Source organism: Chlamydomonas reinhardtii, chromosome 9 (assembly GCF_000002595.2).
Source record: "Chlamydomonas reinhardtii strain CC-503 cw92 mt+ chromosome 9, whole genome shotgun sequence".
Lineage (NCBI taxonomy): Eukaryota > Viridiplantae > Chlorophyta > Chlorophyceae > Chlamydomonadales > Chlamydomonadaceae > Chlamydomonas > Chlamydomonas reinhardtii.
The window spans coordinates 5,732,221-5,753,755 of record NC_057012.1 but is presented as its reverse complement, the minus strand read 5'-3'; the positions used below and the strand labels follow the sequence as shown (position 1 = coordinate 5,753,755).

The 21,535-nt window shown below is 67.5% G+C and overlaps 1 protein-coding gene across 2 annotated transcripts; it reads right to left on the bottom strand.

Moving 5' to 3' along the window:
- Positions 1-17: 17 nt before the first annotated feature.
- On the bottom strand, positions 18-21,419 carry CHLRE_09g401812v5 (uncharacterized protein). Of its 2 annotated transcripts, none has more exons than XM_043066042.1 (39): positions 21,114-21,419; positions 20,540-20,965; positions 20,171-20,342; positions 19,310-19,934; positions 19,010-19,113; positions 18,687-18,768; positions 17,521-18,234; positions 16,986-17,208; positions 16,583-16,651; positions 16,142-16,216; positions 15,626-16,041; positions 15,261-15,453; positions 14,720-14,881; positions 14,309-14,470; positions 14,067-14,144; positions 13,599-13,790; positions 13,292-13,404; positions 12,693-13,023; positions 12,435-12,509; positions 11,353-12,215; positions 10,947-11,132; positions 10,522-10,716; positions 10,072-10,285; positions 9,829-9,964; positions 9,369-9,682; positions 8,882-9,043; positions 8,487-8,657; positions 8,221-8,332; positions 7,940-8,071; positions 7,590-7,734; positions 7,044-7,412; positions 5,256-6,897; positions 4,477-4,890; positions 4,030-4,241; positions 2,683-3,916; positions 1,918-2,514; positions 1,560-1,712; positions 1,298-1,365; positions 18-992 (listed from the first exon to the last, which is right to left on the bottom strand). In XM_043066042.1, the coding sequence occupies exons 1-39, from the start codon at positions 21,249-21,251 to the stop codon at positions 848-850; spliced, it is 11,814 nt and encodes a 3,937-aa protein (XP_042921408.1). In that variant the 5' UTR covers positions 21,252-21,419; the 3' UTR covers positions 18-847. The 2 variants fall into 2 exon arrangements, with proteins under 2 accessions (XP_042921408.1, XP_042921407.1); XM_043066043.1 differs by having other exon boundaries at positions 224-992.
- Positions 21,420-21,535: the final 116 nt, after the last annotated feature.

Here is a 21,535-nt window from a genome sequence, read left to right as displayed (position 1 = left end):
TTTAGGCAGGTTGGCGAGGTCCCGTAGGGTGCAGCTGATGCCCATTCCCCAAGCAGACGGCAAACAGTTTGCAGTGGCAGAGCAAAAGTGCATGGCTGGTCGAACGCCGGAGTTACTGTACCGACGAGTTGCTGGCTGGCTTGAAGTTTGCTGACACGCATTCCTCACGCTCCAGGCGCCCGGCCAGGCGATAGCACGACACCGCAAATGCCTCGCGAGGCTTGTTGGTACCATTGGTGATTCGGTGGGATGTGGGTACCGTCGGTCGGCGTGTGACCCCGCCAGTCGTCCTGCACAAAAACGCCGGACGTGCCCGGCATCCGGATTCCGAAGGCGCCCGCTGGGCAGTGCACGGCTAGCAGCGGCCAACGCCCACGGCATGTGTGGCACACAGTGACCTCGAGCTGCTTGCAGGGCGACGCACTGTCATGCACACCTGGTCGCGCCTCAACGCACCTCAACTGCGCATGAACAACGGTATGGCCGCTATGCTACATACGTTCCGCTCTTACGTCCCAGCCAGCTGTAGCGCCCCGGCCCCCCGCGCCCCGCAAGAGTGCAGCGCCCAGCCAGCCCTTGCTTGTTCCCCTTGCCTGCACCCTCTTGAACAACTAATGCACCGAATGGCCACACCACACGTGCCATACCTCCCACGCTACCACCAACTGCACGCCAGCTGCCCGGGGACCGGCCCTGGGAAGCCGGGCCTCGGTTCGAGAGCCCTCCCCCTCCCTCCTGTGGTGCCGCCGTGCCAACGCACCCCGTGCAGCCCGCCAGCCCACCGTTCAATCACCTCATATGTGCTGCTAGCCGGCCCCAGCGCTTGCGTCCCCCTGTAGGGCCCCGTCTAGGGCTCCAGCTCCTGCCCCGGCGCCTGCCCCGGCAGCTGCTGGCCCAGCTCCCGGCGCACCTCCGCCGCCAGCAGCCGCAGCGGCTCCAGCGCCCCAGCAGCCAGCCAGGCCGCGTCGCAGGCGGCGTGGCGGCCCGCGTGGCTGTGTGGGGGAAGGGGGGAGGGATGAGCGGATAGAGATATGTGGTGAATAATACGGTAGTGGAAGGTTGGAAAGTAGGGCGGCGCGGAGCGGCAAGAAGGCTTAACGAGCGTATGGAGCTTCCGTCGCGCTTCGTGCGGCCTCTACTGTACCTTCTTAGACCGTGCGGGACAGCGTACCCGCATGAGCAATCAGACCGTGCGGAGCATGCGTACATCATAAACTCCTACCCTGCCCTTGCCTTGCCCTTGCACTGCCCTTGCACTGCCTCTGCCTGCCACTACTGCCAACCGTTGCCCGCGCACCTGGCCACGTCCAGCACCGCCGCCTCCGCCGCCAGCCGCTCCGTGTACTCGTACGCCAGGTCAAGCAGCTGTGTGTGGCGGGGTGATGGAATGAGCGTCAGGTGCTTGATCAACGACGGCAGGTGCGCAAGTAAGCAGCAGCGGAGCAGGTGCACATACGCGGAGGATAGCCACGGAGCCGGTGCGGGCGGACGTCCCTACAGGACGGTTGTTGCGCCTACAAGCAACGCAACGTGTCCATACCCACGCCGAACCCTCTCACCTGCACCACGTCGCGCTGCTGTTCCCCGCCAGCACCACTGCCGCCACCCGCTGCGGCGCCAGTGCTACTGCCACCCAGCGTCTGCTGCTGCTGCTGCTGCTCCAGCCGCCGCAGTGCCTCCTGCAGGGCCCCCTGCAGCTGCTGCAGCTCCACCTGCGGAGGTGTGTACCATCGGAGGGGCATGGGACGTCAGCAACCGAGAACTAACGGAGTAGAGAGCAAGCATGTCCGTGCGGCAGCCAATGAATGGAGCGGAACGCACGTGAGCAGGTGAAACCAGGGGTCCGCCGCGCGCCAGACACACTAGCGGACCGGCCGCAGCCCAGCGTTCGCATACCCCCGCACTTCGCCGACTGACCTGCAGCGGGCACGCCTGCTCCAGGAACAGCGACACGTACGCCGTGAAGCGACCCGGCAGCTTCGCGCCTCTGTCAGCACCCTCACCGCCGCTGCCGCGGCTTTTGGCGGCCCCGCCCCGCTGAGCGCTGCCGCCACCACCCGCACCGCCTCCATCCCTGGCAGCACCCGCCACCGAGGGCAGTAGCGCATGAAAGGCAGCCACCGCCTGCCGCCTCGCGCGCTGCAGCGGACTGAGGCGCGGCAGCAGCGCCTGCTGCCGCGCACGAGCCAGCCACACCCACGTCATCACGAAGCCCCGCCGGCCCAGCGCCGCCGCCGTGGCCACCACCTGCTGCCGCGCTGCCGCCGCAGCGTCCTCCGCCGAGCCTACCTCGCCGCCTGCTGCTGCTGCTGCCGCCGCAGCGGTGCCAGTGACAGTGCCGGCGCCGGCGTCCGTGCGAGCCGCCGCTGCGTGGTCCTCGCCGAGGGAGCTCATAGGCTGCTGCTGGCCGGCGCCGCCGGCTGCTGCTGCGGCAGTGCCATCGTCGTCGTCGCCGGCCGCCAGGTCGTCTGCGGCGGAGCTGAGCAGGTTCTCGGGAATGGCAAAGAAAAGCACCTGCAAAGATGCAGAAGGAAAGGGGATGTACGGTAACCTTGTTGTTTAATTGTGAGGTTCTCTGTGTCTCGAAACTTACTTGGAAAATAGCATATTGATCATTAATCGGGACCGACGCCACCCAAAACGCCAGCCAGCAGCAGCGGCCCCACATGCCACCACACCTACCTTGCGCAGCTGTCCCCGCGCCGCCGCATAGTCAGCAGCAGCCGCGCCGGGCCCTCGCAGCGGCGGCAGCTCCCGCACCTCCTCGACGTTGACGCCCTTGTTCCGGTCCCGCGCCCACGCCATTCCCGGCGGCGGCGCCACGGCGCGCCGGAACAGCCGCAGCGGCTTGTCACCGCCTCGCTGCAGCGCCTTGCAGAACTCGGGCCCCAGCAGCGACGGCTCAGAGAAGAGCGCAGGGCTGCGACTGTGGAGGGCGTTCAGGCTCGACAGCATGAAGCGCAGGGTGTAGGGAAGCAGCGGCAGGTAAGCCGCCAGGCCACCGCGAGCGCTGCCGCTGCTGGCAGCAGCGCCGCTGGGCGCCCTGGCACCGCCTGCGTTTGGCGGCCCTAAACTGCCTACCGCCGCGCGCGCCACGCGCCAGCAGGAGGCCGCAGGAGACGCTGGCGGCTGCGGTGCCGGCGCTTGCGGCGGCGGCGGTGGCTGCATCATATGCTGGTATGACTGCAGGCGCTGCTCCTGCGGCAGTAGGAACCCACGCTGCAGCCGCTGCTGCTGCATCTGGTGCTGCTGGTACGGATGCTGTGGCGCCTGCTGCTGCTGCTGCAGCGGCGGCGAGCGCACGTTGATGGCAATGGTGAACAGCAGTGCGACCGCTCGGCGCAGGAACATGCCCAACTCCTCGCCGTCCTCGTCCCTGCCTCCGCCACCGGCGCCGCCGGCGCCGCTGCCAGCCGCCGCCGACCCGCCGCCGACCCGCGCCTTCTGCGGCTGCACCTTCTGTTGCTGCAGCGACGGCCACTGCTGCTGCCCTGCTGCGGCACTCCCACCTGCGCCACCGCCTCCGCCTGCTCCGCCAGCTCCGCCACGCGCGCTGCCGTCATGCACGCGGCCGGCCGGGCGCACGGCCTCGGGCGCGGTCAGCACCCTGGCCAGCGCATCGCACGCCTCGCACAGCAGGGCATACAGCGCCTGACGCCGCTCCGGCGCGGCCTCACGCGCCGTGTGGCGCAGGCTCAGGGTCAGCAGGTCCGCCACGCCAGGCTGCGTGAGGTGGTCGAACACGAGGGAGCTGGGGGCCACCAGGTTGTTGGCGCCGCCGCTGAGCACCGCCAGCGCCAGCAGGCAGTGCCGCTCAAGCAGCGCCAGCCACGTCAGCGGCCGCACCGCCGCCCAGGGCCGCCACTCCTTCTGCTGCGGCGTGAGCGAGGCGCCGCGGTGCAGGTCCAGCAGCGCCCTGTTTGCGTAATTGAGCGTCGTTTGAAGAGTGCATTCCATGTATGGTTGATCCTTGCACACGGCTGGCATTGGTGTACACGCACCACATGCCGCGCTCGATTCCAGACACACCTGATGCCAGAGCGGGCCACCCAGGCTGGGCCCATGACGTCCCCGGGGTCGGCGCCCGCAGCCACCAGGGGGCGGACGTGGTCGGCCACCCGGCTGCTCTCCAGCAGCAGCTGCCAGGCGGAGTAGCGCCGTGGATCCTGGGCCCACACCACCTCCCAGTCCACCTGGCCCTCGTACGCCGCACGCAGCAGGAAGCCCGGCGCCAGCAGCGGCTGCACACACGATGTGTAGTTACAGCACACAGAGACACGCACAAGTTCAAGGAGCAGACGTGAGGTGGCACAGATACGGTAAGTAGCAGATGGATAAGCAGATACAGCGTAGAGCAGCGTAGGCACGGTAGACGCATACAGACGGCTAGCTGAAGGTGGCGACGTATGCCAGCCAGCCAGTCCTTCCGTCCGCGGCACGCGCAATGCAGGCCTAGCCGGCCACGGGCCCACCCACCTGCAACAGCACCACCCTGGCCACCTCTTCCAGTGTCAGGCGGCTGGGCGCGGGCCGCTCCCACAGCAGGTCCTGCGCCCGGTGCACCAGCGGCAGCACCAGCCGCGGCTGCCGTGCCGCCGCCGCCGCCAGCAGGCGCGGCAGGTAGTGCGCCTCCAGCTCCTCCAGCGCGTGGCGCCGCGCCGCCGGCAGGCTGGCAGCGCGCAGCAGTGCCGGCAGCGGCGCCGTGACGGTGGCGGCCAGCAGCTGCTCCAGCAGGGCGTCCAGGTCGGCAGCAGCTGCTACTGCTGCTGCTACTGCCAGACCAGCAGGTGGGCGACCGGCTGCTGCGTTGGCTGCCGCGTTGGCTGCCGCGACCCTGCCGCTAGCGGCGCCTTTGTTGCTGCCGCCGCGGTCGGAAGCCTTGCTCTGAAGCTGCAGAGCAGGTTGGGGAGTGTATGTTGCACATGTCACGATGACAGCCATTTACCGGAGAGAGCACGTTAAGGGCCCCATTCACATGCACTCCCAAACACGCACGCACGCAGTGCCACACACACACGCACACACACAGACACACACACACACACACACACACACACACACGCACACACACACGCACACACGCACACATACACACACACGCACACACGCACACACGCACACACGCACACACGCACACACGCACACACGCACACACGCACACACGCACACACACGCACGCACACACACGCACGCACACACACGCACACACACACACACACGCACACACACACACACACACACACACACACACACGCCTGTTGCAGCAGCCGTGCCTCGGCCACCACCACCGCCAGCAGCTGCGCCCGCAACTGAGTGGCATCCGCCGCCGCTGCCGCGCCGCCGGCTCCTCCTCCTCCTCCTCTTCCTGCCGCTGCCGCCGGCGTCCGTATCACGAGCGCGTTGGGCCGGCCGCCTGTCAGCGCCGTGTCCCCCACGGCCTTGTAGGTCTCATAGCTGGGCCGCAGGGCCTCCGCCATGCCGAGCAGCGCCCTCAGCGCCGCCGCCGACCGCGCCTCCAGCTCCGCTCGCCAGTAGAGCGAGGCGCCGGCGTAGAACGTGTCAGGCGACACTTCCGTGAGCACAAGCTGGGTCACGGTTGCCGCTCCGTCGCCGCCGCCGGCAGCAGCAGCAGCCGGCGCCGCGGCGTCGGCAGCATTGGATACGCCGCCGCCGAGGCTGCACCTGGAGATCAGGACCTTGCGCAGCGCCGCGCGCACCGCCGGCGGGCGCACCCAGGCCGCGCTGTGCGAGCACTCGAGCCGCAGCTCGCCGCTCCCGCCGGCGCCACTGCCGCCCGCTCCGCCGCCGGCAGACACCGCCGCCTCGGCACCGGCGGCGTGTGCGCCTCCGGGCACGACCAGGTGGTATGCCCGCAGCGCCGCCAGCAGCTCCGCCTCCTGAGCCGCAGCCGAGGAAGCCGCGGACCCGACAGCGGCGGACCTGGCAGCAGCGGCGCCGCCGCCGCCACCGGGCGCTACGGCCGCTGCGACAACTCCCTGCTGCGCCCGCTCCAGCACACGCAGCACGTCTGTCAGAGAGCGTCGGTACAGGCCCCACAGGCGGAGCAGCTGCACCGCGGCGGCGGCAATGGAGGCGGTGGTCGCCTCGGCGGCGGCGGCGGCGGCGGCGGCGGCGGCGGCGGCGGCGGCGGCGGCGGCCGCCGCTGGCCTGCCAGCACTGTTGATGGAGGGAAGCTGCTTCTGCGCCTGCTGCTGCTTCTGCTGCTGCGCCGTTACCGCCGCCGCCTGTTCCACGGCTTCATAACACAGGCGCCGCAGCAGGCACAGCCGCGCCAGCGCCGCTGCGCCGCCACAGCCGCTGCCGCCTGCGCTTGCCTCGAGCGCACCGATACGCGGTCGCCAGTCCTCCCACTGCTCCAACAGCGTTGTCGTCGCCTGCAGGGGCACGCCAGCAGCGGCGGCTTTGTTGTGCACCGCCGCCGCCCTCTCGCCGCTGCTGCTGCCTCCGCCTCCACCTCCCGACTTGACCAGCAGGCTCAGCACGTCCGCCTGCAGCTGGCAGGCCCGTCTGGCCACCGGCCCCATCTTGCCCCCCGCGTTGTCCTGCTGCAGCACCTGCAGCGCCTGCTCCAGGTGCCGTGCTGCTGCGCCTCCACCTCCACCGCCGCCGCCGGGCCGCTTGGGCGGCGGCCAGTCCGACCGCTCGCCGCCCCACAGTACAGCGCTGCGCGCGCGGCGCAGCAGCAGCGCCACCGCCTCCTCCGCCCGGCCGGCCCTGACGAAGAGCTCCACCGCGTGCCCCAGCGCCTCCGCCGCCACCGCGCCACCGCCGCCGGTTGCCGGCACTGCCGCCGCCTGTGCCTCCATGATGCGAGCGGCAGACAGGAAGCGGCCGGCGGCGACGTCCAGCCGCAGGATCTCGTCAAACAGCCGATACCTGCATGAAAGCGTGTGCGCGTGTGTGCGATTGTGCCGACAATAAACTTTCTTTCAACACACCCGCCCGCCCACCCATCCACAGCAAGCCAACGAGGGTCCAGCATCCATCCATCTAATCGTCCGCGCCCCGCCCCTGGCCCGCACCTTTCCAGCCAGCGGCGCTGCGCCGTCTCGCCACCCGGCAGCAGCTGCACGAAGCGAAGCATCTCATCGCGCCCGCCCGCCACGTCCCTCCAGTGCAGCGCGCCCCGCGACACCAGCCGTGGCAGCAGCAGCTGTGCGCGCCGCGCCACAGCCGCGGCGGCGGCCCCTGCCGCTGCCGGCCGCGGTTGCTGCTGCGGCTGCTGCGGCGGCAGCAGGAGGTTGGGTTGCTGGCTCCAGCGCTGCAAGGCTTCCACCCCCAGCATGAACTCCTTGGCTGCGACGCAGGCGGCCAGGGTGCGGTCCAGGTGCGCCGGCCCGCCGCCACCATCTCCTCCTCCTGCCGGGCCCGTGGGCGCCACCTCCACAAGCCTGTACACGCGCGTGGCATACAACGATGCACGCACTGGTGAGCTTGACAGGCGCGATAGAGCGTCCTCAGCAGGATTGCAGCTACGCCTACACGCCGGCACCCAGTCATCATCTCCCTGACACACCCACGGACCCTGCACACACGCACTCGTGCATGCGCGTGTGGGGGCGACGTACCGGCGAGCCGCGTCCGCCCAGCGACCCGCGCGCTCGTAGCAGGTGGCGGCCTGGAGGCTGTCCCGCAGGTGGGTGTGGTACACGTCTCCCGCCTCGCCCCACAGTCCCGCCGCCCCGAACTGCTCCGCCGCCTGGGCGTACCTCCCTGCGTTACGTCAAATAAGCATCAACACATGACAGAATGCGTCTCCGGTCGCGCCACGTGTTCACGACGCGTCCATTCATGCAACCACATGGATAAATACCAGTTGACAGGTTGCAACGTACGCACAGACTTGGCACAAGCAATGCGACAGCGCTACTGCACGAGAATTGCGACACGGGCCTGCAAGCAAGTTACCAGTTCTCACCGCACTGCATGAAGAGCTGCGCCGCGGTCGCGTGCAGCCGCTCTGCAGCCTTGGCTCTGCCTTCGTTGTGAGCGCGCACGGCGTCTTGTTTGACCAGCTGGGCATCACAGAACAGCTTGTTTGCCGTGTCGCCTGTGTGTTATGTGATGGTGGGGCCAGGGGCGCGTCGGCAGGTGTGCGAATGCATCTGTAGGACGGTGACGTGCTCACACGACCCATCCACGCACGCAAGCACGCATCGCAAAGAAGCAAGCACGCCGGATAAGGCTGGGCTCGCTCACCCAGGCGACCAAACAGCGCCGATGCGTCGCGGTAGTTGCCCACCCCGAACAGGTCCGCCGCGCGCTGCCGCAACTCCTCCGGCTCCATCTGCCGCCGCAGCCGGACCAGTACCTGCATACAATCCCGTGCATGTGATAGGATATGAAGCAGAAGGGGAAGGGTCGGCACTGTGCCTGCGATCGGGATGTCTTAGTAAGATCATTGTGTGCCCGCGCGATGGCTTCCTTGCATGTGCCTGCACGATGTGCCTGCTTTTGTATCTTACCGCGTCGTCCGCCTGCGCTCGCTCGTCCACCAGATCCATCCCCTGCTTTCCCCACAGCGCGCGCACGGGCTCCGCCGCTGCGGGGTCCTCCTCCAGAATCGCCACATCCAGCCGCGCGCGCGTCACAGCCACGTACGCCTCCTTGAGCACCGAGGCCAACACGCTGTGAACCTGCGCGAAAACGCGTGCGCACAGAGGGGCGAATTATTAGCCGTCGCAAGCCGGAAGCGCATGTTGTGCGATGTGCGGCGCTTGCAGGGGCGGCGGCGCGGTCCGAGTCACGCTCTTGCGCCATAACAGCTGCCCGCCGAGCTGCCCCGACACACACACAAGTAACACACACAGCAATCAGCGGGCTGCCAGGACGGAAGCACGCATGTACATAGCTAGCGCACCCGCAGGTCGAAGCTGGGCGCCGCGAACTCCCCTCCCGGCTCCACTTGCTCGGGTCGCAGCCGGCCGCCGAACTCGGGCTGCACCAGCAGGCGGTAGAGCAGCCGCCATCGTGAGGCGGGCTGCAGAGCCGAGCAGCTGAAGAAGTTGTACAGCAGCACAACCTGCGGGCAGATAAGAGGCCGTGGGGGTGGGGTTGTAAATACCAGCCCAAACTAAACCAAAACCAACGAAAACGAGCGGGGCACAGGGGGGTTGAGGCCGTGGGTTTGGGGGTGGAGGCAATGGGTGGGCGGGCTCCGAACATGCGACAGGTTACGTGCGGTGAATGAGCGCGCCGGCCACATGCGTTCAGGCCACCCAAGTAAGTCCACGGCCTCCTGTGGAGCTACAAGTCAGGGCCGTGCGCCGTGGGGTCACACGCAGGCAAGCAGGGAGGCTTGAACGCATGCGCCCACATGAACTATGTACGACACCTCCTGCACGCACCTTGAACTCGAGGCCCTTGCTCTCCAGTGCCGTTAGCACCAGCACCTGCTGCCCTGCACCGCCGTCGCCGCACCCCAGCTGCCGGCGCACCGCCTGCTTGGCCGCCTCGGTCGGCACCAGCACCACCACCTCGTGAGCCGCCGCCGCCGCTGCGGCTGCGGTCGAGCCGCGGTCTCCGCCACCCCCACCATTGGCGCCCCCGCCCGAACGGGCAGCGGCGGCGGCGGCCGGGCCACTGCCCCCAGCAGCAGTGTCTGGCAGGAGCAGGTCCTCCAGCCGGCCGCAGGAGGGCAGCAGGAACAGAGGCTTCGGGCCTGTGTGGCGCCGCCGGGGTCCAAGGCGGGCGATCCAAGGTGGTAAGTAGGGCAGCCAGCCGTGTTCACCAAGCATGCACCCTGCCCTGCCCTGCCCTGCCCCTGTCCCTGTCCCTGTCCTGTCCCTGCCCCTTTCCCCTGCCTACCCCGGAGCTTGGAGGTCTCTGGCGGCAGTCGGTCCAGCGCCTCGGGGAACAAGGCCAGCAGCGGCTCCAGCACGCCGAAGTGCGCCAGTCGCGAGATGGCGGCGTGCGTGCGGAAGTTCTCCAGCAGCGGCGTCACCTGAGTGCCGGGTGCACGAGTGGTTGCGATAGGTCTGGTGCAGGAGAAAGGTGAGGGCGGGAGCGGCGCAGAGGGTGGATGCCTACCTAGGACGCACACGCACCTACCTCGGGCACCTTGACGCCCAGCGGCAGCGGGGCCACCGGCCGTCCCGGCCCGAACAGCGGCGCGGGCGGCCCCTGCCCGCCAGGGCCGCCCCTCAGCATCCACAGGTAGAATAGGTCCTTCAGCGCCTCGAACCTGAACGCCACGCCCTTGGCGATGGTCTGCGCCGTGTCGCCTGCCAGCAGCAGCCCGTCGGCGGGGCGGGCGCACACGTACCTGCGTCGCGTGGGCATGGGCATGGGCATACCGATATATATATTAAGATGCGTGCAGGTGCGTGGAGCATGGGCATGGGCATACAGGTGTTGAGATGTATGCAGGTGCGTGGAGCGTTGGGCGTGGGGCGGGCGGGTGGGCGACACACCATAATGGTTGATGGCGGGAACAGCACAGCCACAACGCGTGGCCACAGCGCCCAAAGCAAGCAAGAGGCTGAGGTGAACCGTACCCACTTGAACAGTGCCACCTGGGCCGGCGTGAGGTCCTGAACCTCGTCCACGTACACAAATCGGAATTGCCGGGCCGCCGCCAGCGCCGCCGCCGCCTGGGCACGCCTGCTGCCGCCGCCGCCAAGCGCCGTGTGCAGGTGTGCGGTGAGGTCGCCCAGGTCAAACTCGCCCTGCGCCTCCTTCTGCCGCTCATACTGCCTGTCCATGTGAACGGCCGGCCGTATGCACGTGTAAAAGCATGTGGTAGCAGTTTGAGGTTTGAAGGTAGGTCTGCGGCTGCCGCGCCCTCAAGCTGCATTTGGAGCAAACACCGCCGTACGTGGATTATCATGGCATTGATGACGCTTGATGCGCAAAGCGCACAAGAGCAGAAGAATCAGCTAGGTTAGGCGCCGCGCTTGAACAGCCTCCTTGACAGCCGTACTCACTTGAACAGTTTGTAGATGCACTCGCGCTGCTCGGCGCTTAGGTTCGCGCCGGCGCGTGAATCCGCCATGCCCACATACGCCTCCTGCGACAGCCGGCCGCCGCCGCCGCCCCAGGCCTCCGGCAGCACCGCAGCCAGGCTGCCCTTGATGTGCGTCTGCACCTCGCGCCACACCAGAGCCGGCTCTCTGCGGCGGCAGCGGCAGAGCGCAAACACATCGCCAAGCAGCAATCAAGCCATCTCCTGTCGTACGTCTTCGGCCGTAAACCTCCGGTCGTTGGCACGCAGTGTGGCCTGGCCTGCGTTTGCCCGCACTTGCGCGCAAGCAGCATGCGGTGCTTGACAGGAAACGAGTTGACAGAGCAAGCTGTCATCATCAAGTGCATTCATTTCAAGTGCACACTCACTTGAAGCCCTTGCGCAGCTCGGCACTGAATCGCGGCCAGTACGCCGCCGCAAAGCGCTCATAGTCCACCTCCACCGCCTCCGCCGCCGCCTCGCACTGCTGCTGACCTACGGCCGCACCCAGACCGCCGCCCGCGGCACCGAGCCCAACAGCGCCGTCCTCGCTGTCAACGTCCCAGGTGTCAGGAACGTCCTCGTCATCATCATCCTCGTGCGACCGCTGCCCGCTACCCCGCGCCGCCGGCGCCTTCGCCTGCTGAGCCGGCGCCGGCGCGGCCCTGCTGCCACCGCCAGCACCTGCCGTTGCCGCCCGACGCCGGGCCGCCGCCGCCGCCGCCCGACGCCGCTGTGCCGCCGCGAATGGGTCAGGCAGCCCGGCGTCCAGCATGAGGAGGAAGCGGCGCAGGTCCAGCACCAGCGGGCAGGCGGCGTCCGACACCTCCGCCAGGCTGCCGGGCATGTCGCCGTACATGCGTGCCGCGTCCGTGTCGTCACTAAGCTGCAGCAGGCCCCCGCCGCCAGCCTCGCCCCCGCCGCCAGCCTCGCCCCCGCCGCCGGCATCTGCTCCGCCGCCTCCAGCGTCTGCCGAATCATCGAGCGCTTCGGCTGCTGTCGCGGCCAGCTGCAGGCCCTGGAACTGGGCCGTGCACTTGCGCAGGTAGGTGGCAGTGGAGCTCGCGAGGCGGGGGCTCAGCGTCACGATCAACTGCCGCACCTTGCTGCCGGCGGCCGCGGCCGCGCTGCTGCCGCTGCTGCCACTGCTGCCCTGCTGCTGCCCACCCTCCGCCTCATCACGTCCACCGCCGCCGTGCAGCCGCGCGAAGGCCTCCTCGTAAAGCAGCACCCGCGACAGGATGACACTGGTCTGTGTTGCGTGTGGAGCGTGTGGGGGCACAGGTGTGAAAGCAAGCATCAGGTAAGGCAGGGGGGCCCCTGCGCGCGGTGTTCGCATCCCCTTGTGAACAGTGAAGGGCGGGTGTCTGCCTCGCGCGCGTCATGCAAGTGCGTGCGTCTGCGCTCCGAGGCATACAAGCCGCACCACGCCCCTGCTTGCCCCGGTGCCCCTGGTCGCGTTGCCACCTGCCTTGCCCGTGCCGCTGCGCCCGATGACAATGACGGAGCGGTCGTCGTGCACCACCCGCTCCTGCTCCGGCGTCAGCTGCAGGGCGGCACCCGGCATGCAGAATGAGTGCGGGCAATCGCGGACCGGAGCAAGTGAGCTCTGTACTCAGCACAACGCACGCGCGCCTATCTGCTATCAACTACTTGCACGCACACCCAAGCAACCGAGCGGCTGCTGCCCTTACTCCTCACAGCTCGCAACGCAAACGCAAACGCGAACCTTGAACATCGCCGCCAGCGCGCCCGCCTGGTCGCTGGTGGCGAGCTGCCGCGCGTGCAGCGCATCCATCACGTACAGCCGGCTGTGCGTGTCCGGCCCTTGCTGCTCCTGCTGCGCGTCCACACCGGCACTGTCAGCATCGTCGCCAGCGCCCGCGGCTGCTGCACCCCGGGGCCCCACGCCGGCGTGGCGCCCCGCTGCTGCTGTCCCAGAGGTGGCGGCCCCGCCAGGGGCGGCTGCTGCGGCCCCAACGAAGCGGGCAAAGGGCAGGTCGGGCCCGGTGCAGATCAGGCGCGGCCGGATGAGGCCGTCGGGCCCCGGCTCGCCCAGCCTGCAGGTGCGTGCATGTACGGCAGGTGTACGGCGGGTGGGTGTTGTGAAATGGAGCGAGCCCGACTGTGAAATGGAGCGATCTAGTGGCTTGAGCGAGGTTGCTACTTGACTGCTAGCCAGGCCAGCATTCAGGTGCCGCTGCACACCTTTCTGCAAAGGCTGCGCATGCTTAGCTACTAACCCATGCATCGCCCCATGGTTGCTTGCTGGTATCCCATGCAACACCCCATCCGTCCAGCCACGTAAACACGTCTGCGCCCACGTACCGCAACGCAGCCAGGTGTTCGTCTGTGTAGGTGGCCATCTCGGCCTCCACCCGTCGTACCGCCGCACCCAGCTCCGCATCCTGCCCGGGCAGCAGCCGTAGCACGTCCCACAGCTGCGGTGGGAGTAAGAAGGAAGGGACGAGGCAACTGTGAGAAGAGAACGGTAGCAGACGCGCACACCTCGCTAGCATCACTCACAGCACCGCCAACCGTACCCGCCGCCACGCGCGCACAAGAGACACGGCCGTTAAGTTCATGGCTGCTGGTTGGCTTTTCACCATGCAACTGCATGCAACGACATACGCACCTGCAGCGCTTGCACCCATCTGCCGCCCTGGCGCACGGGCTGCTGCTGATGCCTCTCCAGCCGCACCGACCACAGCAGCACCAGCCGCCCGCCCTGCAGCCGTTGGCCGCGCAGCAGGGCGGCCAACTCGGGCCGCACCGCCGCCAGCGGCACCTGCCGCCGCGGGAAGCGCCCGTGCGCCAGCTCCAGCACCTACGACGAGTGGGCAGTACCGTATGGGATAAATGGGTAGGAGTAGGGGCGGCGGCGTTGGCAACCAGCGGTGGGGTCGGTGGGGTCGGTGCTTGCAATCAACCATTCAAACGGCGCGGCGGTGCGCGGCGGCAGCGATATGCCGATACACACTGGTTTCCGCTTGCAGACACGTGGGCACATCGGGTATGGTAATTTCGCATGCATGCATGCCGTCTCGCTCGCTCTTACGTTCCAATGTCTCGATCCAACTCATCTACGTACGGTATCGCTCACCGCATCGATCATGCGCACGCGCCACGCCTTGGGCTGCAGCTGCATGCAGGAGCTGCAGTAGCGGTCCGTGTAGATCACCTGCGTGCGGGCACGGTGTGCGGTTGTGTGCGGATTGGTGATGTGCCGCCGGCATGCAGGTGCGTGGCACGACGGGATAGAAGGGGCTAGCCAGATGGGCAGGAAGGACCAGCAGACTGCTGGCACGGCGCGGCTGGGCACGGGGGCCTAGCATGCATGCGCACCTTCCATGGCGCTTCGTCCCACGGCGCCCTGCCGCGCACGATAGCGGCGCACCGCCGCTGCTCCGCCTGCACAGCCCGGAACGCGGGCGCCATCTGCGGCTGGTCGCTGGCAGACAGCAGCACGCCGCGCTGCCTTGCATCTTCCAGGAACGCACGCAGCAGCTGCACGCAAGCACAAGATGTGTTGGACGACGAAACGGAAAAAGTGACCTATCCACATAGGTAGCATGTGTTATAAAAAGGTAGCATGTGTGTGCCTGTGTGTGTGTGCCTGTGTGTGTGTGTGTGTGTGTGTGTGTGTGTGTGTGTGTGTGTGTGTGTGTGTGTGTCTACCTGCCCACTCTTCCTCCCGCACCCTCAGTCTCAATGCACGTCCCCCAGGAGCCCACGCGCTACTCGCGCTACTCGCACCTCGCTGCGGTGGCGCAGTGTGGCGGCGTGCACCAGCACCACCAGGCCGTGGCGGGCGCGTGTGGCGGCCACGTTGAGGCGGCGTGCGTCGTCCGTGAAGCCCACATAGCCGGCGGTGTTGGCGCGCACCAGGCTCAGCACGATCACGTCCTTCTCCTGGCCCTGTTGGGTTGTGTTGGTAATGGCGGTGGAGCAGTGGCGGGGTGGGGTGGGTGGAGCAGAAACAAAAGAGGTGAGGAGGTGAAGGTGGACTGGGGTGAGGTGGAGCAGCATGGAAGACCCAATGACGGGCTCAGCCGGCAGCGTGTCACAGGAAGGGTCGATGCAGAAGATGGTGTGGAGCGGATTGAAGCAGCGAGCAGAGGGGGGCAAACACCGCGGCCAGCTAAGTGAGCACATGAGCGCATGGAGGGAACGGGCAGCCGCGGCGGCGTGCAAGTCCTGCAGTACTTCACGCGCACACACGCACCCACGCGCACACGCACCCACGCGCACACGCACCCACGCGCACACGCACCCACGCGCACACGCGCACACGCACCTGGAACCCGTCCACGGAGCGCACCGCGACCGACACGCCGCCACCACCTGATGGCGCGGCTGGCGGCCCGCCTGTGCCCGCCTCCGCCCCTCCCGCCTCTGCCGCCGCCTGTGCCTCTGCCTCCGCATCCGCCTGCAACGCAAGGTCGATGTCCAGTCGCTCCAGCTTGGAGGTGATGAGGTCCACCTGGGCCCTGTGTGTGTGTGTGTGTGTGTGTGTGTGTGTGTGTGTGTGTGTGTGTGTGTGTGTGTGTGTGCAGCAGGAATGGGTGGGCGCGGCGACGTGTGAAGGCATGAAACGAATGACTCACCATCCCCTGTTGCTCGTCTTCTTAGATCGTTTCTAGGCCAGCCCTAGCCGCCCACCTGTACGGCGAAATGACGCCGATGGAGAGCGACCGGCGCGCCGCCGTCAGGCCCGCCAGGGCCTCCGCCGTCGCAGCGGCCGCGACACCACCAGCACCATTGGTCGCGGCGCCAGCACCGGTCATACTCACGGTATTGCTGTTGCTGCGCAGCGCTCGCCACGCTGCCGCCACCTGCCGCACCACCGCCGCCGCCACCGCGGCCTCGTGCGGGTTGCGCCAGCTGGTGCCTTTGCCGCCGCCGCCGCCGCCGCCACCACCGCCGCCGGCGTCCTCCTCGCCAGTGCCGTCATTGTAGGCCTCCCGCTCCTCCGCCCCACTGCTCACGTCCAGCACCACCAGGGGCCCCCAGGCCAGCCCCAGCAGCTGCGCCACGCCGGCGTACGCGGGGGCGGTCACGTTGGGCCCGTCCACCACCTGCATCGCGCACATCACGCACATGTTTGCATCGTTGGGATGATGAGATAATGGGTTGCTAAAGCAGCATCCGGCTAAAAACCGAGGCGCGCCCACTCACCCTGCCGCCGTAGAAGCGGTCCCGCGGCCAGGTGCTGATGGCCGGGTGCATGCGGTACTGCGTGTCCAGCAGCAGCTGCGTGTGCGCGGGTGCAGGTGGGGAGAGCAGGTGTGGGTGCAGGTGTGGGTGCAGGTGTGGGTGCAGGTGTGTGCAGGTGCAGGTGCGGTTGGGTCTAGATCGACAGGCTGGGTGTAGATCGACAGGCTGGGTGCGTGTGTAGATAGGCCATGCAGACATCAGCAGCGTGGAGTCGTGTGAAGAGCAGCAGGTACAAGAAAAGCAGCAGTGGGTGTTGACATTCAGCCATACGGGCATCCTTAGCGCTAACGATGCCCGTATGGCTGAATGTCAACAGTTGGAATTCTGGTCTTGACACTCCCACAAGCGCCGCATGTGCGCCCAGCGCTGTCAACCCATCCAGACATGCATTCATTGACTCACCGCGGGCCAGCCTTGGCACCGCTGCAGGCGCTCAAAGGCGCTGCGGCCGTACAACCTGGCCTGAGCCACCTGCGAGGTGGGTAGGCGGGCAGGCAGGCAGGCAGGCAGGGCGCAGCAGCGGCATCAGCGAAGATCAGGAGCATAAGGGTGCGGTCGGTCCAGGTCGGTACACGCCGTCTAGCTGGATGCTATCTCGTCTTACCTAAGTAGCCGGCGGATTTGCATCGTCTCACGCGTCGTCCCATCGTCCCATCGTCTATCACACGTCGTCCCGTCGTCCCATCGTCCCATCGTCTATCACACGTCGTCCCGTCGTCCCATCGTCTCACACGTCGTCCCGCGCTTGCACCACGCCCCGCACAACCAACCAACCAACCAACCACCCAACCAACAAAGCGCTCACCTGCGACAGCACTGTGGCGGGCAGCTGCTGGGGGTCGCCCACCAGCACCAGCAGCGCCAGCGACCCGCCGCCACACAGCGCCAGCGGCACAGCCAGGTGCGCCTCCGGCAGCTGGGCGGCCTCATCCACCACCGCCGCCTCCACGGGCGGGGCGGCGGCCATGCGCGCCGACCCCACCGCCGCCACCGTGGCGAAGATGGCGCGTGCCTTTGAGAGGCAGTACCTGCTTGGCGATTGCGTGGGTGGGTCGTAGATACCAGCCCAAACTAAACCGAACCCAATGCAGTAGAGCGAGGAGGAGAGCGTGGCCGTTGCTTTACAACATGGGAAGAGGCCGCGGATGCTAGCTAGGCCCGTGTGCACAATTTGAAGGCCTACATACGGCAAGGCGTGCATGGGCCGCGCTTTGAACTTGCGCGGCTGGTGCCAAACAGTGTGCGCGCCACTGGCTTCGTTAGTAGCTGCGGCCTCGTTTCTGCATACCTGCGCCATGCGTGCATATCTCACGATGAGGAGGTGGTACACACGTACTTACCCGAAGATGTTCCCGCCGCCCGAGCGCGCCGCGTTGGGCATGGGCACATTCGACGCGAGTGCGCGGCGTGCACGTTCCATGGCGGCTGTCAGGTCGAGCATGGAGGACGCCAGGGCGGCGGAGCCCGATAGGAGGGGCCCGCCGGCATCTGTGTCGGCGCCGCTAGCGGCGCCGCCACGCCGCTCCACCTCCTCAGCCGCACGTGACGCCTCCGCAGCGCTCGCCGCCGCCAGCCCCGCTGCCAGATGGGCGCACGCGTCTACCAGGCCCTGCACCGCGTCGCGATTCGCCACGATGGTGTCGGCTCGCGCGGCATATGCGGCCGCCGGCGCCAAGCTACCATTGGCGGCGCCACGCCCACCGACAGCGGCGATCCCAGTGCTGTTGCCCCTGCTATTGTTGTTGTTGTTGCTGCTGCTGCCCGCCACCCAGGCCGCAGACGGCAGGTCTGCGAGTAGGCATCTGGCCGCGGCCGCCAGCTCGCGCAGCAGCGGCGGCAGCCGCTGCTTGAGAAACCCTCCCACGCTTCGGGGCGGCGGCGGCTGCGGTGGCGGCGGCGGCTGTCGGAATGCACCCGGTGCGGCGGCGGCGGCGGTGGCTGCCTCCGCCGCGCGCAATGTGTCCACATGCACCTGGCAGGGGTAGGCGAGCAGCCGCCGCATGTCGAGTACCGTCAGGGACCAGGTGGCCAGCGCCGCAGACAGCCGCTTGGCCCTGTGTGGATGGGTGGGTCCGGGTGGACAGGTGACGGCGCGATCTGCATGGTGTGTTGGCTGTAGTTTATGGAGTGGCATGAGTGGTAGTGATGAGCGCCAGACAACCGCACACATGCACCCGTGCTCCCTGTCTGCCAAAGTGCTCCATCAGCCCGACCATCCACGGCCATCACCACCCACCAATCTATCTGCCCTCGCACGCCCTCATCCAGCTATACCACAGCGCGGCCTTCAGCAGGGACATCCTCCACCAAAAAGTACAGCAGTAGGCACCCCCACCTGCCCCCTCCACACCCTATCCACCCCCACATGGCCTGCAGGAACCCCACCTGCCCCCTCCACACACCTCCACACACCTCCACACACCCTCCACGCCCCACCTGACCCCTCCACACCCCTCCACACCCCACCTGCCCCCTCCACACCCCTCCACATCCCTCCACACCCCACCTGGCCTGCAGGAACACGGCCAGCAGCTCGGGGCTGCCGGTCAGGTCCAGTCGGTCGCCCGAGCCCAGTAGCACGATGTCGCCTGTGGCGCGTTGTTTTACAATGTGTGTTATCTTTCGGTTGGACAGCCGCAGGTAGCTAACCGTCTGCTGGACAGGCTACCGCATGTAGTGAAGGCGATATTGAATTGGTTCGAGGGAGGGTGGAGATAGAGGTGCACGTACAGGTTGCGTGCAGGTAGACAGAGCATCCAGCCATGTGCCCCGCCCGCTTGCCCCCCACACGCACCCCGATGCCCATGCCCACGCGCTGCACACACGCACCGGGTAGGAGCGGCGGCTCCACGCGCAGACCGTGGCGGCGCAGCTCCGCCGCAGCCTCGCTGTCCGCAAACTGCTGACCGCCCGCCGCCACCAGCTTCACAAACCTGCAAGGTTGCGCATGCGTATGTGCATGCAGATATGTAACGATGCGGAGTTGCCACGGTCAGCAGGAAGGGGCGAGAGGCGGAGGCGACATCCCACATGGCACATGTCACAATCCGCATACGCACACTCAGCGGCAAGCACACGCACACACACACGCACGCATGCACGCACACGCACGCACACACGCACACGCACCTGGAGGCTGTCTCGCCCACGGCGGCGTTGGTGGGCGCAGTTGCCAGCAGCGCAGTGCCCGGCCTCCCCACTGCCGCCAGAACCGACAGCTGCGCGGCCGTGGTGGAGGTCTTGCCCGTGCCCGGCGGACCCTGCACCAGCTGCAGCTCCGCGCGGCCGCCGCCGCCGCCGCTACTGCCGCAGCTGCTACTGCCACTGCCGCTGCCTGCGTCTTCAACATTGGCAATGGCATTGGCTGGGGAACGGGCCGCCAAGGCCACAGCCGCACGCACGACCGCGTCCTGCTGCGAGGGATTGAGCCGCCGCACGGTGCTCGCGTAGTGCCGAGCAGCGGCACGGATGGATTCCACGTAGACAGTGCTACTGCCTCCACCGAAGCCAGCGCCGGCGCTGCTGCTACTGCTGCTCCTGCCGTCGCCGAGCAGTAGCTGCAGCATGCATGGCTGCGGCGGTGGCGGCAACAGACGCGACAGGGCAGTGCCGCTGCCTGCCACCGGGAGCGGGCCCAGGAAGAGAAGCGCATTCCACACGCGCTCGTCTGTGGCGATGCTGCCCACCGGCACCGCGTACCACTCCCGCGCCGCAGCCGCCAAGCCGCCGCCAGACGCGGCGGCGCCTCCGCCGGCTGCGACAGCACAAACACAACAACAGGTATTGGCAGGGACAGCGGCAGTGGCAGGGGCGACGGCAGGGGCGGCGACGGCAGGCCGCAGGATGGCAGCAGGACGGGGCGGCATGGTATGCTATGTATGGCTGCTGTGCGTGCTACCGGCTCCCGCGCTTTATGTGTGCTCACACGTCAACTGTGTGAGCACACATAAAACACACACGCAGCAGTAGCAGTAAGCTGCCGTGACTCACCCAGTGCCGCCTCCAGTCTGCTGCCCGCGGCCACATGCACCGCCGCGCGGAAGAAACCGCCGCCTCCGTCCTCCTCGTCCTCGGCGTCCCCCACGATGCCGCGTTGCGACCGCTGCACCACGCCCAGCACCCACAGCACGTCGCTGCGCCGGAGCGAAGCCAGGTCCGGTACCTGACACATGAGGAAACCAGGATAACACACGGAAGTAGGGCAAGGCGCGCGGCGGTGTGTTCGTTATTAGCTGTGTGTAGTAGCTCCATGCATGCGCTCGTTATGACTAAGCCAGGCAACGCCGTGTCAACAGACATGTACTGGATGGGAACCTTCCACCTAGCTAGCTACCGCCGCCCAATGAACTCGTCACTCACCCGGGCGTTGACCAGCAATACGATGTCAGTGGGCTTGAGTGGCGGCGGCTTCTTGTGCACCCAGCCGCCACCTCCCGCTTGTGAAGCCGCCGCCGCCGCGGTGGCGGCACGCGCGGCGCGCCAGTCGCCTGCTCCGGCGCCGCTTCGGTCCTGCCCGCGCACGGTGAAGTTGACAGTGGCCTTGCATAAAGTCGGCGGCGCGAAGCCGCCCAAGCCATCTTCCTCGCCGCCAATCAAACCGCCGCCGCCGCCGCGTTGGTCGTTATCTCGTCGCAGCTCCGGCACGCCGTCCAGCGGCAGCCACTTGGCGGAGCCCAGCTGCTCCAGCGCCTGCCGCAGCCCCGCCTGCATCTCCAGCAGCAAAAAGGGCTGCAGCAGGCCGGCCCACTCCTCCGCCGTCTCAAAGGTGTCGGGGAGCGGCTGGAGCTGCGAGGCGGGGCCGGCGGTCGGGCGGGGGTCAAGCAACGAGGCAAGGCTTCGTGGCATGCATGGCATCGCGCGCGGGGCCGATGTGCTTCGCCGCCGGTCATGTCAGCATCCGTTCGCAAGCCCCTGCCTGGACCCATTAACTAACCTGTTTTTGCCATGCCTCGCCGTTTTCGATGGCGTCGAGCGACCATGCTATCACCCGGTCCTGGAGTGGGCCCTTCAAGAGCACCGTTTTCTCCGGGATCGGGGCGGCAGCTCTGCCGTCGCCGGCATTCACCCTCATCCTTGAGAGTGCCTGTAAGAAGCTCGTGCCTGACGAGCTAGCCATGCTCGATCAAGCTTGGGGCCCGACTTCACGAGTGATGTGGCTGGATGCCCAAGCAAACCGGCGCGACGCGATTTTCCAAGCCTTGTGCGAAATTGTATTATTGCAGCAAAGCATTCGGTAGCGTCTTCATTATACTATAAAAAGCTAGTCAAATGCGATCTTGGCAATCAGCCTTCACGGGTTTGTCACGGGCAACGGTCGGCACGAAACCCTACCGCCGCGCGCCCCTCGCCCATCGC